Source organism: Rhinatrema bivittatum, chromosome 13 (assembly GCF_901001135.1).
Source record: "Rhinatrema bivittatum chromosome 13, aRhiBiv1.1, whole genome shotgun sequence".
NCBI classification, from domain to species: Eukaryota; Metazoa; Chordata; class Amphibia; order Gymnophiona; family Rhinatrematidae; genus Rhinatrema; species Rhinatrema bivittatum.
The window spans coordinates 78,868,206-78,887,492 of NC_042627.1; the positions used below are offsets into that span (position 1 = coordinate 78,868,206).

At 50.1% G+C, this 19,287-nt stretch overlaps 1 protein-coding gene across 1 annotated transcript in view; it reads right to left on the reverse strand.

Moving 5' to 3' along the window:
* Positions 1-19,287, reverse strand: part of LOC115074753 (immunoglobulin superfamily DCC subclass member 4-like) — a 113,931-nt gene that overhangs the window by 20,305 nt on the left and 74,339 nt on the right. The window contains exons 19-28 of the mRNA XM_029574515.1: positions 19,029-19,193; positions 15,694-15,831; positions 14,782-14,955; positions 14,443-14,655; positions 13,267-13,374; positions 11,284-11,467; positions 10,844-10,972; positions 3,946-3,971; positions 2,722-2,859; positions 1,620-1,728 (exon numbers count right to left, since the gene is read on the reverse strand). Of these exons, the coding sequence (XP_029430375.1) occupies positions 1,620-1,728; positions 2,722-2,859; positions 3,946-3,971; positions 10,844-10,972; positions 11,284-11,467; positions 13,267-13,374; positions 14,443-14,655; positions 14,782-14,955; positions 15,694-15,831; positions 19,029-19,193 (1,384 nt within the window). The remainder of the gene's footprint in view (positions 1-1,619; positions 1,729-2,721; positions 2,860-3,945; positions 3,972-10,843; positions 10,973-11,283; positions 11,468-13,266; positions 13,375-14,442; positions 14,656-14,781; positions 14,956-15,693; positions 15,832-19,028; positions 19,194-19,287) is intronic.

A 19,287-nucleotide genomic window follows, 5' to 3' on the forward strand; every position in this document is an offset into this window, starting at 1 on the left:
GGAACTGGAGACTGAATCAGCAGATGGACAAGATATGAATAAGTCAGGCTGGTGCTGTAAGGATTTCCCTTGTCTTATCTTGAAGGACAGTCCTTGGCGATTTACAGCAGCTCTATCTGATGATGTCACCCATGTGTGAGGACTACCATCCTGCTATCCTCGGAGAATCCCAACTACAGGTGCACGATGCTGGGTTCCATATGGGCATCACCACCCAGGAAATGGACCTGTACTGTTGGAGAGAAGAGTTCTGAGCAGGGATGCAAGTTCTGAATATCAGTGTTTGAGGAAGGACTAAGCTTTTAGAATGAGCATCAGACGGAAACCGTCAAGTGGATTTTGTTTGGTGCGCTGCTTATTTCTGCTGTGAGATCCCTGTGAATTCTTCTGTTGTCTTCTGGAAACCCCAGAAAGGGAAAATACACATTTCCACCATTCTGAAAGACACCCAGGACATAGGTTCGTGAGTGTGAGCCTGTCCATCAAAGGAAGAGCAGGGTGGAAGGCTTGGGATTGGTTCTCAGTGTGCAGTCAGACAATTCGCACAGTATTCAAAGTAGCAAAAAAAAAGACAGGGATCAGGTGGCACCTTATAGACCAACCAATTTATTGATCATGAGCTTTCAAGGACAGAGTCCACTCTGTCAGATGCAGTCTGACTGTCTGTCTTCAAAAGCTCATGCCCCAATAAATTGTTTGGTCTATAAGGTGCCACCAGACTCCTGTCATTTTTGCTACCCCAGACTAACACAACTATCCCCCTGAAGCATTCAAAGTATTGAAATATTTTCCCTATCCAGTAAGAAAGTGATACAGCCCTTGCTTCTGGATCAGGTCTGCTAGACCATCTCGATGACCATTTTTGACTCTGATCCCGCAGAGACTGGTGTGGAACTTCAATCCAGCATCAGACACAATTATTTTATGCACCCCAAAATGTAGTTCCACCTGCATATTTAGTCCCTGCAGAAAGAAAATGAAATATGAAGCCCTGGGTGTGTTCTCTCTGAAGCTGATGTCAGACATGAGTCACTGTCATATAGTTGTGACTGTGCAAACAATAAAGCCATGCCAGAAAGCCCCTGATCTTAGGGCTGCCAGCTTGATCCATTCCTGGATTTGCCCCATTGCATGCAGGGAGCTGTCATTCTGATAGTCCCATTGAAATCCCTTAGACAGTCAGGACTACAATTCCATGCAAGCAATGGGACAAAACCAGGATTGGATTAACCTGCTCGCTCAACCTGGGTTGAGTTGGCAACCCCACCTAATCCACCAAACTAATGACACCATCATTTGCAGGCAAGAAAACAGCCTGTCATTGAGTCTTGCTCGGTTCTGGGTTTCACTTCTGAAATTCCAGCCATTGGTTAGGGCTCCATTATGTGCCCACTGTGGGCTGACAAATCACGGTGTGGAATTCTTCTAAACAATTAATAGCATGTTTGGACACGGGCTTCTCGCCTATGACTTGAGCTTTACTCTAGAACTGTGGACACTAATTACTGCTAAATCTGAGGGAGGCACTCACCTCCATGGGATAGTAAAGCAGCGCTGTAGTGCTGATGTAACCCTCCCCCACCCCTGCACTTGAGCGCCCGGCCTTGCATGGTGCTTACCTGTCTTTGCTGTTGCGGTAACTGGCACACAGACAGATGAGGATGCAGAGCAGGGCCACACAAACCCCAACAATGATGCCTGTGACAGAGTGGATGTCCAGAACTGGACCTGCGGAAAGAGAGAGAGGAAATACAGAGTATCAGCATCAGGGCTGTCACTGCATCCACGCTTTGGTGCATATTCCAGAGGTTTGACATCACTTCACCTAACACTGCAAGAGGTGGCCGTCCTAAGCAATCAGCGACATCTCTTACAGAACCTATTACCTGATCGGAAGAAAGACTGAGTTATCTTACCCAGGTAACACAGACATACATTGTGATCCACTCCTACAATTATCTGGATAAACTTATCCTGATACCTCAGTTTTAACTGGGAATATTCAGTAGTGCGGCTGCACCGTGAAATCAAATATCGAGTTTATATTCTCCCAGTAACACACCTGGACAAACTATGACTGAATATTGACTTTAGTGTGTGCTGCCATCCTGGGCTCAATGGCAGAGCTGGGGTAGAACCCATATCCTTGGAACTCTCCTTAAATTCCCGGTGCTGTGCAATATAAAGCAGATAAGTCTGAGTAATGTTCAGAACTGGGATCAGATTCATCCATAGCAGCTATGAGGTCACAGGTGCATCACTGAGCATGAACCAATCAGGAACCAACCTATGTGATAGGCTTTGTGGCCAGGAGAGCAGCGCTACAATCACTGAGACATGGTGGTGGGGAGGGAGGGGGTTAATCTGGAGGTTTTCCCCTGCTTCTTGGGCTTCTAAGCTCGTTGGTATCTGGGAATCTTCCCAACCAAATCAGCTAGCCCAGTCATCAGAGAAACATTCCTCATGGGCTTTAAATCCGGCCACTAAGCGTCGTCACTGAGCAATGGATGGGAATTTCTCCCCAGCAGAGACCGTGAGCACTGCCTCAGAGTCCTAGGAAGCTAAGAGCTGACCCAGAAATTGAATGCAGGACCTCCATATGGGACAGTTTAGTACTGCCACGGCGTCGCCGGGCCGGCCCCAGGGTACAGGGTCACTGATGAGTCGCGATTCTACCTCAGTGCCGCTCTTCTTGACGCAGGAACCCACGATCCCTCATACCTGGGGCTTCCTCTGGCAGTGTGTACGCATCCAGCACACTGGAGTAAGGTCCTGACCCCACAACGGTCCGTGCTCCCATCCTGAAGAAATACCTGGTGTTGCTCGCCAGACCATTCACATTGGTCCTAAAAGTGTCTCCTGACCAGTGAAAGAAGAGAGAGAAGGTCAAGAAAGCCACCGATGCCCAAGGTGGTCAAGGCATGAGCCACTGTGGGTGTGTGTGTGAGTGTGTGTAGTTGTTCCTTTATAAAAGTTTAGCTTGCTTCTCTGGTGAACCTGCTTGTGACTCCTCCTGCCCATTCCCTCCACTATGGCTCCTTAAAAACCTGAGGGACAGAGACGCACACACAAAAGCTTTCATGTTGCTACCGAACTGGATGAGCGCCAAAATATGAGCGAGAAGTAATGGGAGACAGGAGAAGGAGAGAAGAGGGCGGGAAGAGTGTGCAGCCAGGGATGGCGCAGGTGATAGTGTAAGGTCTCCTCTGTAGTGCTGCAAGATAACCCCAGCTGAGGTCAGATAAGAGATCTGCCTCCCTGATCCCAGAACAGCTGCCTCTGTTCGTCATGGGAAATCCAGGCTGAGATCTGTCCTTGCAGGGAAGGAGAGGAGGAATCGTGCAAGCTGGGTGGGAGAGGAAATCAGAGATAGTAAAAGTGAGGGAGGAAGAGAGGAGGAAAATCTGGGCTTGAAGGGGGAGGAAGGAGAAGCAGAGCAGGCAGGAGGGACCAGAAGGGGGGTGGAGCAGCCAAATGTGGGGCATGTTGGCACAGCTCTCAAGACCCATATTAGCAGGGCGGCCCAAGGGGAGGTGTATCACCCTCCCACCCCGGCGGCCTCTCCCACATACGCACACAGCTTCTTCCTCCCACCCCAGCAGCCTCTCCCACATACGCACACAGCTCCCTTCCTCCCACCCCAGCAGCCTCTCCCACATACGCACACAGCTCCCTTCCTCCCACCCCAGCAGCCTCTCCCACATACGCACACAGCTCCTTCCTCCCACCCCGGCAGCCTCTCCCACTACGCACACAGCTCCCTCTCCTCCCACCCCAGCAGCCTCTCCCACATACGCACACAGCCCCTCCCTCCTATCCTTGCAGCCTCTCCCATAAACTTAAACAGCCCCTTCCTTCTACCCATGAGTGCACACAGCGTACCACAGCAAGCCTCCTGCTCACACACAGCCCTGACAGGCTCTGCACTGTAAAACTGGGTTTCACCTCCTGTTACCAGCGCATCCACGTGTCTTCAGGTTGGTACTGTTAGAGCTGTTACAGTATGACGTTATTCCAGAATCACACCATTTGGCTGTGTTGGAGGCTGCCAGAGCAGCTGTACCCAGGTCTGGCCAGTCGCAGTGAACTGGATATGAGAGGGAGGTGTGGCAGGTCCTGATAAAGGAAACATGACTATCAGAGAGGCACAGTGAAGCTTAGAACTCATGCTACACTCACGGGAAGCCTGATCCATACCCCCAGAGTGCTCCAGGACAGCTTCCGTAGACATCTGGGCTTCCAGAAGCCAGTTCCCATGGATGGGGGAGGGGAGAGTCTAAATCAGGCCCACCTCCATCAAGATTTCAGTCACTAAGAAGCCAATATTCAGTGCCACTCAGCCGAATAAGTAGAGCTTATCTGGCTATGCAGTGACGTATGAACATCTCGTTCAGCAGCCAACACTGAGGATGGGGCGAATTGGGGAGGAGCTACCTATTTGGCTAACTTTAAAGTTATCCAGTCATATTCAGTGGCAATCAAGGGACAGCACCGATGGATGGACGTACAAGTGTGTCTGTCCGACCGGAAGTCTGAGAACCGAGCAGAAGAGTGCTCACAAAGAACGCAAGGGATCTTCTGGGGAGTCCAAAGACAAGAACCCCTTTCCCAGCTCCTATTTATTTCTTGTAAAGCTGCAGACTCATTAATTAATAGAATCAACAAAACGCTATTTACATTTGAACACAGATTTTATATTAATTTGTTACATTCTTTTTCCACCTGGAAGGTGCCCGCCAAATGCCAACATTTATCTAAGCGATGACTCTAGCTTGATATTATCAGATGCACGAATTGTGCAGTATAGCAGAAAATCATGAATGATATTACTTACCTGGTTCTTACCTGCTAATTTTCGTTCCTGTAGTACCACAGATCAGTACAGACTCCTGTGTTTTGCTTCCCTGCCAGCAGATGGAGACAGAGAAAGTTTTACTAACACTGTACATAACCCAGTGTGCCACCTGCAGTCCCTCAGTATTGACCTGTACCCCAAGCCAAGATGACCGCAACAACCATAAATTTCTAAGCAAGCTTCTAAGCAAACTCACTCCCAACAAGCCGGAAAAAGGTGAAGCTGCCCAAAAAGACAATGGAAAACATATCTTTCCAAATTTAACATTTATTGAAAAAACTTCCAACAACTCTGCACTAAATACAAAGCAACAGTATGAACGGTGAACTCTCCCCCCCCCCCCCCCAGTAAATGGGCGGGTCTCTGGACTGATCTGTGCTACTATTGGAACGAAAATTAGCAGATAAGAACCAAATTTTCCTTTCCCAGTATGTACCCAAATCAGTCCAGACTCCTGGGATGTACAAAAGCTCCCCTTAGCTCGGGTGGGACCTAGAGAGTTCCGCTCATAGAACACTCTCACAAAAGCACATGGAAGCCAGAGCCCTGACATCCAAGTGATAATGCCTAGCAAAAGTGTGCATCGACTTCCCAGAAGTCACTCTGCAAATTTCATGTGGAGACACCTGTTATGACTCAGCCCAGGATGTCATCTGAGAATGCATTGAGTGCGCCCCTAATTCCTGGCATCAGGCGCCCTTTAGAAATGTAAGTCGACCATCGCTTCCTTCAGCCACCATGCAATTGTAGCCTTTGATGTCTTACCACCCTTGTTTGGACCACTCCACGGTACAAAGAGGTGATCCGATCTACAGAAATCATTAGTGTTCTTTTGATACCTCAATAATGCATGCCTCCATCTAAGAGCCTAAGCTCCCTCGGTGAGGCATAAAAGAATCCAAATCCGGAAAAGCTGAAAAGCCTAAGATGGCATGCCAAGACTACCTTAGGCAGAAAAGAAGGTACCATGCTAAAGATACCCCTGAATCCAAAATCTATAGGAAGGGATCTCAACATGACAGTGCCTGGAGCTCTGAAATTCTCCTGTCTGAACAAACAGCCACCAAGAAAACCACTTTAAGAGTCAAATCCTTAAATGTAGCTCTCTTTAGTGGTTCAAACCAAACCTCACACAATCCTCTAAGGACTAGATTCAGATTCCAAGACAAACAAATGTTCCGCACCTGAGGACGCAAGTTTTTAGCTCCCCAAAGGAACCATAGAACATCCAGAAGTGCAGACAGAGGATATACTTGCCACTTACCCCAGAGACAACCCCATGTCTCTACATGGACTCTCAGAGTTAAAGGCCAGTCTCTTGACCAGAACCTTCCTGTAGAAAAGCCAAAATATGCGACACCACAGCCTGAACAGGCTGCATTCCGCCACAGCAGACCAGGACTCGAAGACCCTCCAAATTTGTACATACGCCAACGATGTAGAAGGTCGCCTAGCCTCAATAAGGTGGAAATAACTGCTTTGGAATATCCCCTCTGTCTTAGTTGTCTCCTCTCAGAAGCGAAGCTCTGAGACAGAAGTGAGCTACCTGATCTAAAAATACTGGGCCCTGGTGGAGAAGAGTCAACCGATGTCCAAACCTCAGTGGCCCGTCTACAGCCATGTTGACCAGATTGGGCAACCATGATCGATGTGGCCACTCTGGAGCTACCAGGATCACGTTGCCTGAATGTTTCTCTGCCATAAATCCCTTCTCTACCAGAGGCTGTGGAAGGAAGACATAAAGAAGAATCCTCAAGTCCATGGCAGACCAATACATCAATAACTTCCGTGCCGTGTTCTTTTCGGTGGTTGTAAAACCGCAATGCCTTGGTGTTCTCTTTGGTTGTCATTAAGTCCATATGGAGATACCCCCATCTTCCGTGAATGAGACACATTGCTGCCTCCAACAGCTCCCATTCCCTGGGGTGTAACTTTCTTCAACTAAGAAAATCCACCTGAACGTTGTCCACACTGATGATGTGAGATGCCACCAGTCGCTAATCAAATCCTGGGCCTCTCAAAAGCCACCACCTGATTCTTAGTTCTACCGTGACGGCTGATGTAGGCCACTGTCGTTGCATTGTCCGATAGGATCTGTATTAGATGGCCGCATAACCGAGACAGACAGGCAAGCAACGCAAAACACATGCTCTCATCTCTAACCGATTGATAGACCATGAAGCCTCCTGTTTTGTCAACTGGCCCTGCACCAACCAATCTCCATCTGGAGAGGCTTGCATCAGTGGTGACTATTACCCAATTTGTAAGCTCCAATTCCACACCACACTTGAGATTGGTGCGAGTAAGCCACCATGAAAGACTGTCCCTGGCTTCCCCCTCTAACGGAAGAGGAAGATAAAACTCTTCCAATAATGGATTCCAGTGGGATAAGAGCCCCCTGCAGAGGCCGCATATGCACGAATGCTCAATACATTAATTCCAATGTCCGAAGCCATAGACCCAGGACCTGTAAATAGTCCCAGACCCTGGGTACCAAAAGCTCTAGCAGAAGCCTAATCTGACTCTGCAATCTCAGCAATCTTTCTCTGTGAGGAACACTTTTTCCGCCAGCATGTAAAACTGAGCTCCCAGATGCTCCAGTTTGAGAGGGGACTAAATGGCTCTTTGCTAGGCTCACCAGCCATGCTAGAGACTTCAAGCGCGTTGGTACCTTTTGTACTGATTGTCAAAAAGGTCCACTGATTTTGCACAAATGAGCCAGTCATCCAGACACGAATGCACTAACACCCTCTCCTTTTGCAATGCAGCCACCACCACCACCAGCACCTTGGTGAAGGTACGCGGAGCCGTCGCCAGCGGAAGAGAAGGACTTGAAACTGAAAATGTTCCCCTAGGATCATGAAGCTCAGGAATCTTTGGTGCTCAAGCCTGATGGCTATGTCCAGATACGCCTCTATCAAGTTGAGAGATGGCAAGAACTCTCCCTTGCGTACCGCCACCATGATGGACCTCAGAGTTGGACTTCAAAGTCTCCATGCAGAAAAGGGGAATCTTGAGAGCCGCGTTTACCTTCTTTAAAATCCAATATTGGCCAAAACATCCCTTCATTTGTTTTTTTTCCAGAACCACAAAATAGATGGAATATAGGAAAATTTGTTCTCCCCTTTTTAAGACTTGCCTTCAGGGCATTCCACTGAAGACCAATTAACACTTGAATTGGATACAGGGGGGGGGGAAGAAACAGGATGCTTAACTTAGATTGACCTCCAGCCATACCGAGCATGTTCAGGGTCTGAGCCAACAAACTCAGCAAGACATCTCTGTGAAAAAAAGAAAAAATCTGAGCAGAGACTGATACGGCTCTCAATCATATGCAATTTCTGCCTCTTCTAGAAGTGAGAAAGCCAATTCCCCATCAGAATCCTCCGATGAATCATGATCCACACCTCTTTGATCATTACCAGGGGCAGCCTCCCTGCGGCATTTGCCCGCCGTGACTGATAAATGGGAGGCCCAAGCCCGTGATCCCAACACAGCAGGTTGCTTCGCCTTCGCTGGGCACCCCTGCAGAAAGGTCTGCAGGCCCTGGAAACAGGAGGAGGAGGAGGATGGATCTGTACCAGAATCCAAAGGCCCAACCTTGCTCTCTCCAATCTCTCTCAGGGAAGCTTCAGCTCTCGGGAACAAGGGAGAACTGACCATTGTCTCGCCTCCCACTCACATCTCCTCCAGAGACACCATAGGCCAGAGGGGGGGAACTCCCAACATGGGCAAAAGCTGACAATCTCTTTGAGCATCTAGAACAGCGCTGACACAGACAGAGTGAGGACTAAATTGCTCTCAGACAGCAAGCCTCACAGATAGCAAGGTGCTTGCATTCGTTCATCCCTGGCGCCTAGCTTTCCTGAAGTTCAGCCTTAAGCGGTCCTCCTGTGCGCACACCAACACCACCCAGGCGTATACACGCAACCCTCCAGGACGCATGGAAATATGCACTCAACACTAAGTTGCAGCCATATGCGCACATGTACACGTGCAAATATGCACTCGTCTAGACCGTGGTTGAACGCGCACAAGTATCCGAGTTTAGGTCGTGGTCTTCTGCACACAAAGACCTACGCAAATACGCGCTGAAGTCTAGGTCGCGGCCTTACGCGCACAAGTCCCTGCACATTGCAACCGCCACATGGCGAGAATGCTCACACATGCCTACGCGCGCTGGAAAAGATCAGCTACCACGGCCTACCAGGCAGCTAAGCAAAGCCTGTCTGCACCTTCAGCGCGTTTAGGCCCAGATCTGTTCAGCTTCCAGCACCAAAAAATCACCAAAGGCCTGAAGGGCTTCTCCACAGCTTCGGGACGAGAATCCCTGGAGACTGGGGCCGAGAGCCAGCATCCCCCCTCTGCCTGTTCTGCTAAACAAGCTTTGCGCATAAGCAAATTAAAGCTGGCAGAAGACCTCTACCAGAACCAGAGACTCCTCCTCAATGCAAGTGCCCTCTCTATACCTCCACGGGACAGGGAACTGCTGGCGATCGTTGAGAAGGTGATTCCCCTGGCTAGGGAATATAAAATGGCCGCCGTGCCACGCCTCAGCGCTATACCCTATCACACGCAAGGCTTGTCTAGCGCTGGGCTTCCCTGAAGTGCCTTCTCCCAGCAGGGATGCACACAGAATACAAGCCGTCTGAATTTAGGCACAAGCGGGAGTCTGCACATGGACGGCACCATCTGCCCCTCGCCATTGCCACGCAGTCCGAGTAGCACCCCGTTTACCTGAGCCTCGGGAAACCGCCGGGTAACCAGTACTGAAGCAGCGATCAAGGCCCCGAGTAACCCAGCAGAACAATTCCACTGCCTCCCGTTTTTTTTTTTCAAACTGCATCCACTGCTGTAACAAAGAGGAACAGAAATTCAATACTTCCCCGCCAGATGGGACCCAAAATGCAAAACTGCCAGCGGAATCAACGCTGCCTCGTTGGGGGGGGGGGGGGGGGGGGATGAGGGATCTGGACACCAGACATCACCCCCAAAGAATCTCAAAGCGAGCTGCCATCAAGGGTCAATAACCCCCTGCTCGTCCACCTCAAGCCAGAGGGGGATGGCCCCACCAGGACCTAACAACCCCCCTAGGTTGGAACTGTAGATCTCTCTTCCTGTTTTCCTTCTTTTTTTATATATATACTCCAAACGGCAGATTTTGCACCATCTACCATCTGCTGGAGACAGAAAAATATTGAGGGACTGCAGGTGGCACCTCAGGTTACGTTCAGTGTCAGTGAAACTCTCTCTGTCTCCATCTGCTGGCAGGGAGGCAAAACCCAGGAGTCTGGACTGATCTGGGTACGTATAGGGAACTTCTGATTCATATCCTAGATTCTACTTACAAAAAATATGGAATTATAAACTATAGCTTCAGTGGAAGGGGCTACCTGCCATAACTTTGTGTGCCATTGCATCACCCCCAGGAACTGAGTCCTCCCCGAGAGATGAGCCACCCTTAGATACAAAGCACATTCTTTCCTTTATTTAAGAGCATTTTCAATGTGTCCCTTAATACATTTTGTATTAAATGCAAATTTTATTTTATACAATTTTATTTCTTAAAAAAAAGATTTGCAGAAGTTTGAAATCATTTTTGTTTTTTTCCTGTTTGAGTTCATTAATTTTTCTGCCCCCTGCATGTGGCTGAATGTGCGTCACTGGAGGTTTTTGGGAGGACGAGAAGGCCACGCCAGCCCCTGTCCAGCCTGACCTTTCCAGAACTTAGAAGTGGCACCTTTTAGAGTCTTCTGTGACACTTCTGTCGTGGGCCCAATCCCTGCCTGGCATTTCATTCCACTTAATTAGATTTGTCGCATCATGAACGAGTCCTAAAGATGATCAACGACCCAACAACATCAACATCAAATTATGAAAAACAAAAACGTAAACAGCGATCCAAAAATTAACAAAATTAACAGCACACAGCATAAAACCATCCAGAGACAACAACGAGGACGGGGGGGCTGTATAAACTTTACTCACGGTCCGGAAGCGTGACCCCCTCCACGATTGCTCCCGAAAGCTCCATCGATTGCGACACCGTTCGATCGCACGGCAAATTCATACTTTGTGTAAGGTTTCAAGCCGCTGATGAGGACAGCTTCCTGCGTACTAGCAAAAGAAAGCATCTGTCAGGGCGGAGCCGCTCCCCCAGTTTAAGGCTCCTATTTACTAAGCATAAAATGGGAGAAAACCTTTCATACAGGACCCCCACCCCCTTGGTGTCTCCAATAGCGCCAGCCGCCCACTGCACTGCATGAGCTGAGGGCCAGCAAACGGGGAGCGGGCGAGCCCCGGACTCCGGCCTAACCCCACCACTGGGATAGTGCTACCCGGCTTCACGCCTGGCATTAGGGAGCCGTGGCCAGGCCAAGGCTCCCTTTTACCTGGCATAGTGCTATTACCTGGCATAGTGCTATTACCTGGCATAGTAAGTCACCAGCGAGGCATTCTTCAGCCCCCAGGGACTGCAGCGCACGGTGTAACTGACAATCTGTGCAATACCGAAGTCAGGCCTTCTCCACCTTAACCACACGGAGGTTGAGCTGTTTGACTCGGCCTGGACACGTGTGGGAGGCAGTGGGGGTCCCTTCTCCACCAGGGGGTCTGCAAACATCAGAAGAAAGAGAGCATGAGAAGAACACATGGTGGTTGGATCCTGGCATGGGAGGCAGAGCACCGACCATGGCTGAATCTCGCCAGGACGTCACAAACATGGGGGCAGAGGGTTTAGGAAGAGAAATTGGGTGTCTCCAGAAACAGGTGCATGCAGGGGACAAAGAAATTATCACAAGCTGTCTCTCTCTCATCCAGCTCTCATCAGGGAGCCGTCATACACCACCTTTCACCTTATTGCTGCCAATCTGGTTCTCATCAGGGAGCCTTGCTCCATCCCTTAAAGCTCACGTGCTGGGATATACACAGGATTAACTGGGCAGCTTGGATGGCCATCATCTGTGTAACTCTGTTACTCATCAGGGAGCCGTCATGCATAGTCCTCAGATCCCCTCACGGACTGTGGGCTGAAGCTTTCCTTCCAGAAAGCTTTTAAATTAAACAATGCAATTTGTGATAAAGCAACGTGTGCCCATTCCCCAGTGCAAAAGTGCTTTTTTCTATCAGATGTGCAGCGCTGCACAGCAATGCTCTTAGGTAATAAGAGGCTGGAAGCGTTCACTTTTGGATCTGGGGCAGGTGGATGCTCCAGGTGCAAACTCTGCAGCCAGCAGGCAAGTTGCTTTCCTGGCCCAACTCCCACAGAGTGCATTTTCTTCCCAAGATCACAAAGGCTCCTTTCTGCCTGAATATTTTTTTTATCTGGGAATTGTTCCCCCCATTTTGGGCCAAAGATAGCTCATTTCATGGTTGTGCAGTATTTGCCAGCTGCAGCTGCTGCAGCAGTCTAAGGAGCTTCACCCCCGCTAATGTCACAGCTTCAAAGAATCAGGTTGTGGCCCCAGAATCTAGAAAAAGATTTTCACACAGTAAACTGGACAACCCTTAAGCGGCAGAACAGCCCTGACTGTGAAGCGGTGGGGGGTCTCTGATCCCTCAGAGCCCTCTCAAGGACACCTAGGAGGGAGCACAGTGGCAGAGGACCAACGCTGGTATTTCACCAGCCCTCCAACTCCCCGCGGGAGAGGACCAGACCCGGGCGCCACTTGGTGGCTGTGTCCCCACCGTTTCTGTTAAATGCATCCCCACGTTTACTGCCACAGGGCCTTGTGAGATATACAGAAAGCAAATGTCAACGTCACCTCTGTGCATAAAACTGTTCTGCGTAAGACTATGGGCTCTTTAAATATTGTTCACCCTCTCTGCGCATAAAGTTGTGCACGCACTGCTCCTACAGGACAGGCGTTGCAGGGGCGGGGCTGGGAGGAGCTGGTGCCTACGCACACACGTTTGAGGTTTCCACCGTACGTGCGTTTATTTTCCCAGGAAAAGTCCGCGCACTACTTTTTTTTTTTCCAAGCCAACATTCAAAGGGAAAAGTTCTGAAGACTGACATGAAGTCTCTGAATGAAATGTTACCCGCAGACTTTACGCTTCTGCACACAGTTTTAAGCCTCCCTCACAGTGACCTGCTAGCCCCTCTGGCCACATAACCCAGAAGAGAAACAGGCATGAGGAGGCCAAGATCTGGTCAGGAATGGGACAATGCTGCAGCAGAAGAAATGAAGCCCCTGCCACGTTTGAGCGAAGGGAGAAACCGTTGTCTCCCCTTCTGTCTAAGGGACGTCCCTAGTGCTCCTGGCTGGGTTGCTACTGATGCCCCCTCAGTTGGCATACGACCTCACCCGGGTGAACCCACACAGGCGGATCCAGTCCTGCAGGTCTAACATTTCTCCTCTCCACGCATTTGGACCTACATTTCCCGCTGTTGGCCTCCTACTGCCACCCACCTGCGGCGCTGGCGGCCTGCTTCTCCGTCTTGCCCTTCCACAGGGCGGCATAGCCATCTTTGTGCTTATTAAAAGCCACCAGCTTCACCTCATAGAGCCTCCCTGGAGCTGGAAGGCAAAATACAACACATGACGAACAGGTTCTCCGTCAGCAGCGATCGGCAACCAGTTCTGCAAAGGCCTCTTCGTGGACCCCATGGCGGCTCAAAGCTTCCCCCGCTGCTTTTGCCGGCGTGCCTGAGCTGCTTTCTCCCCCGGAGAGGCAGCCGGATCAAATGCCAGCTCGAGCTTGCCATGGGCGCAACTGAATGCACATCAAACAGCGGCTGGCCGTGCGGCATAGCCCTCGACATGGGAGGACGCCGAGAAAATAAAAATAAAAAGTGGTCTGCTGGCCGCCTGCCTTTCCTCCCAATGCGCAAACCGACCGCACCAACTAGACAGCAACAAAGAAGCGGAAAAATTGACCTCGTCTTCTTTTGTTTTAACTTTAATAAACAAACCCTTGTAGCAGGACTGACTCCTGAAGGGCTGTAACAGGCTCCAGGCATCCTGCTGGGGGGGAGGGGGGGAAGAGAACTGGCCCCACCAATTGTACCCCCCCCCCCCAACGGCAGGAAAGATCGAGCCACAAAAGGATTCCCAGCCCCCTGCTTGTCCACCTCAGCACCAGAAGGGATGGCCCCTCCAGGACCTGCCAACCTTCTGGGTTTAGTCCATTCCTAACTTATGATTTTTTTTTTTTTTAAACTCTTCAGACTGCAGGTTTTGCACTGCCACCATCTGCTGGAATCAGAGAAATACTGAGGGACTGCAGGTGGCACCTCGGGTTATATGGCAGTGTCTGCGAAACTCTGTCTCCATCTGCTGGCAGGGAGGCAAAACGCCGGAGTCTAGACTGATCTGGGTACGTGCAGGGAACCCCTCTTCAGCTTCATCCCTGCCTGCAGTCCTACTAAAGGCTTCTGGCTGCAGTTCCTATGCTTTGTATATTTATTATCTCCAGGGCTTTATCTCTGGAGGAAACAGACTAAGCTCTTTGGGTTAGGGATCTCCATCCCTACATCTGGTGTAGTAATAAAGGGACTGATGGCGCAGGACACTGCGGCAACTGGAGCTCAGGTCTCCTGCCTGCCAGCAAGGCGGCCTCTGTAACATCTTACACCTGGTACTGACCCAGTCCGGTTATTTCAAACTCTTTCTGCTTCTTCTTCAGCCTTCTGGACCCCACAACCCAACTCGCATCTCCGTCAGCCTCAGCCTCGCTGGCCACTTCCCGGTAATAAATCTTGTAGCCGGAGATCTGGGAATGGTTAGCCGGCGGCTGCCACATCACCAGCAGCGACTCCATCCGTGCTTGGACCCTCAGGCTGGTGGCAGCCAATGGAACTACAAAGAGAGAGCAAAAGGCAGAGGGTCCTTATTTTTACCCAAAAACTGTGCCAAGTTACTGAGCCCTTACTACAGTCTGCCCTGTTCTCCCCAGCCGAGTCTCTTTGTGTGAAGGCTCCCTACCCTGGGTTTGCTCCTCGCTGTCAGGGGTGCGATGCTGGGTCCATTCGGAAGGGGCTCCATACCCTGCCAGGGTGCCCGCCGAGATTCGGACCTTATAGTCCTGCCCGGCATGGAGAGAGGAGAGCGTCACCCGGGTCTGGTTCCCTGGCACTGCTACGGAAGAGATCCGGTCCCCTGTGGGAGAGAGGGGGGGGGGGGGGGGAAGGAGAGGTGAAGCTGTGACCAGTTTTGGTGGCAAGCTACAGACATGCCCCTCCCCCGCCCCCATGAGGCATGCGTCCAGGAATGCAGCCCTGCCCTATTCCCCTTTACCCAGAATCCTCCGTGGTTTCTTCTTTCTGGCTATATTTTTACTGGTTCTAGCACATTCTTTTTCTGCAGTGCAGTAATCTTAGTCTAGAAATAAAATCATCCCCATCTTCTTAATCCATGAAACCGTTCATTAACTGAGCATGAAATACAAAATCTTTTAAGCAGCACACGGAAAAATACAAAGGGACGCTAAAGTGATTTTTTATCAGGAAAGGGACCCTCTAATGCAGTAACAGATCAATCATTCAGCAGGCAGAGCAACTAAAGCAAGATTCTTCATGACCTCTCTGAAATGTTTGTACGGAATCCACAGGGTGGTCCTGTGCTGCGTGTCATCAGTGCTACCAGCACCCTAACACATCCGAAAACTTGTCAGAGCTAAATAGCTAGAAAGAAATTTCTGGAAACAAGGGGACAGCCTGGCCACAATAAAAAGATGCTGAAATCGAAGTTTTGACACAAGGTAAGTGAGGAGAAGCGGGAACAAAAGCAAGAAACGTGAGCAGGCATGCGTTTGAGCACTGTGGGCACTGCTGTTTTCTCCTGCACGTTGCCTGCCCAAGGCGACCCCTCCTGCAACACTGAGAGAGGTGCTCCTACCTTCCTGCAGGGAGCAGTACTCCACTTTATAACTGATGACTCTGCCATGGCTGAGCTCTGGAGAGAGAGGGGCCCAGAGGGCCTGGATTTCCCCCGGCGTCGTGCTGGACAGGGAGAGCTGGGGAGCAGCTGCAGGAACTGCAAGCAGAACAGGACATGAGCATCATCAAACAGCAGCCAGATCCAAGCTGGCAGCACTAGGCAGAAACTGCCCTCCTTCGTGTTCCTGTCTTATTTCTCTACCTCTAACCTTCATGAATTAGATTTATTTTTTTGGCTTTTTCCCTGATAGCGTTTTACCTGCATGGAAGTTATTTCTTAGACTGGAAGAAAAAGGAAAATTGGTTCTTAGCTGCTAATGTTCGTTCCTGTAGTACCACAGATCAGTCCAGACTCCTGGGTTTGCCTCCCTGCCAGCAGATGGAGACAGAGAGAGTTTCGCTGACACTGCCATATAACCCAGAGTGCCACCTGCAGTCCCCTCAGTACTGACCTGTACCCAAGCCAAGCCATTACTGAACATAAACAAACACATCCCCACATAACACGTCCCCCTGAACGAGCAGTAGAATGTGGGACCCCTTAATGGGAACGATCCTTTCCAACCTTAACAGAAGAAACCAAACGAAACCTGTGCCATTCTTCAGCCTATTTACAAGAACAGATCGAGCGGACTCTCTAACCCTCCCCACATCAATTGGGCGGTTCTCTGCACTGATCTGTGGTACTACAGGAATGAAAATTAGCAGGTAAGAACCAATTTTTCTTTCCCTGTACGTACCCGGATCAGTCCAGACTCCTGCCCTAAACCGGCTGGGACTGGGAGAACCCCGCTCGACGCACACTTTCGCCAGAGCCTATGACATCTGACATCCAAACGATAATGTCTGGCAAATGTGTGTAACGACTTCCTCCGACAGAGGTTCCCGGGCCCCCCAGTCATCCAATCGGCCAGGGACAGCAGAGGAGGGAGATCCTCCACCCCCCACCCCCCTGCAGCTTCAGATGCGGCCGCAAAGGAAGTCAAAACGGCCACTGTTCCCTGCGCTAACCAGGAAGGAGCCCGCAGCTGCGCCGGCATCACCCGCGATTTCAAGATTTATTTATTTAAGTTTTTTATATACCAACATTCAAGACGATAGTCCCATCATGCTGGTTCACAAGAAACAGGGGTGCAATTATAATAAACTTAACAACTTGAACAATAGTGCATAAAAAAAGCAGTTACATGTAACAAGGAAAAATAGAACTTGGAGTAAGAAGGAAAATGAAGATCAGATAATTACATATAAAAACATTGTAAGATGCCTCCCCGACTCTTTCACGCACTCCCGAGCCGCCCTCTCCCCTGGATAGGCAGCGGGAACAAACGCTGGACTGGGACAGGCACGCACATCGCCGCACGCGGAGCACCGGTTGCCACGCGGCATAGACCCTGCCGGTTCGGTTGCCCGTACACCCCAATAGCCACTTCGAGGACGCCGAAGAAAAAAAGCCGGCACAGCCCTGCACCTGCCGGGCCACCTGTGATGTGCCCCTCCGGTCAAGCAACACCACAAAAAGAATAAAAGAGATCCACTACTTTTTTATTTTTTACTTTAAACTTCAAAGATTAAGGTCGCTTCCCTGAATCTGGACAGCAGGCTCCGGACGTCCTCCTGGGGGTGAGGGAACTGGCCCCACCCCCAGCGGCGAAAAGGACCAAGCCAAATAAGGGTCCCCAACCCTCCTGCATGTCCACTTCAGGACCAGAAGGGATGGCCCCACCAGGACCTGCCAACCTTTTGGGAAGAAATTATCTTCTTTCCCTAATCCCTCATTAACTTTACTTTTTTAAAAATTTTAAATTAATTTCCAGACTGCAGGTTTTGCACCGACACCGTCTGCTGGAGACAGAGAAACACTGAGGGCCTGCAGGTGGCACCTCAGGTTATGTGGCAGTGTCAGTGAAACTCTCTCTGTCTCCATCTGCTGGCAGGGAGGCAAAATCCAGGGAACACCATGAAAGCTCCTCTCTCACATGGGCTGCACTGCATGTGTTCCCAGTAAAACCAGTAGGTGCTTCATAACAGGTGGCAGACAATTGATGTCTCTTACGGTTTAATCCATTGGCTGAGGCAGACAGATCTCTAAGCTGAACCCCTCTCTCTCGAGCAGCACAAGAGGAAACAGGAAGCAGCCCCGGGGTGTGCAAGAAAAGACTGAAGGCGGTGCACTGGGGAGGTCACTGGGGCTAATAAGAAACTGACAATTTTGGGGGGGGGGGGGGGGGAGTAGTGACTGTCAGACCATTTATACTTAAACAACTTACCTGCCTTTTTAAAATACACTTTTTGGAAGTTATTCCTGCATGGCTGCCCAAGAAGGTTTTTCTAGAACGCTGCTACTCAGAATGAAAGGTCAGACCGACGCCTCTCACCTGGAGGCAGGGCAGGTAACAGCAGAGCATTAATACCTTCCTCGGCTCTCAGCTTCTGGGGACATCTGGACAGCTGCCCTGGCTACCTGCAGAATTCCCTCTGCCAGGGGCCGGGATCTCTGAGGGACTGCAAAGCTAAGCAGGCAGGAGAGGTGCATGGGCTTTTTCTGCTCTCGGGGTTCTATGTTTCTAAGTTAAGACAGCTTGCTTGGCATTTAAATCCCTGTATAACATCAGTGCTGGATATCTGTTTTAGTAAGTTCCCAGCTGGTCACTGTGCTCTTCCTGTCCAGAAACCTTGCTTTTGTACTGGGCCTTTGCCTCAGGAGGCTTCGCTCAGTAACGCAAGCTTGTGAAGTCTCATCTGTTTGTGCACGCATTTAACCGATTTGGCTCGTGAAGCTGAATCTGTGCCCTGCAATTTACTGTGCGCATGAGGATTACTAACTTTGATGTTTTCAGGTGTTGTGGCATAGGCTTTTAATTGATTTTGATCTGGTTAGGTTGGATCCTGTTCTGTTCTTTCACTGATGTTTATCATACTTGAAGTGGTCAGGTTTTTATTTTGAGTGCATTATTTTATTTTTGATGGTTTTATAGTTGTTGTGATTTACTTCATTTGTGCTGTTTTTTTATGCAACTCTCTTCACTCAGGAGCAATTGCGTTAAAAGGGCGAATAAAATGTTCAGGAAATAAATAAAAATATGAGCAGGGGGGGGATGTCCTTCCTTCTGTCCAAGTCACGGCCCCAGTGCAGAGGCTTCACCTATTGCCCCCTTGCACACAGTCAGGCGCCTGCACATCTGCTCCCTTACATCTCTGCCTGCTTCTCTGCAAAGGGTAAAATCTTACAGCAGCAGCGCCCTGGCTGAACAGTGCGCCTGTTCCTGGGAGTCGCTGGCGGCGTGGACTCACCATCTTCCCAGGTCTGAACGATGGCGGGGGCAGACGTGCGGCTGGCTCCCAGCTGAGAATACGCCACCACGTAGAAGGTGTAGTCTGTGCTGGGATCCAGGTCTCTGACGTGAAGCTCCAGCGTGTCGTTATTGACAGCAAACTGGTATTCTACGTTATCGACACCTGAGAAAAGAAGCCGGGGGGGGGGGGGGAGCAAAGCAGACCTGTTACAATCCACAGTGCGCCACGAGAGGACACGTGACCCTTTAGAAAAGGG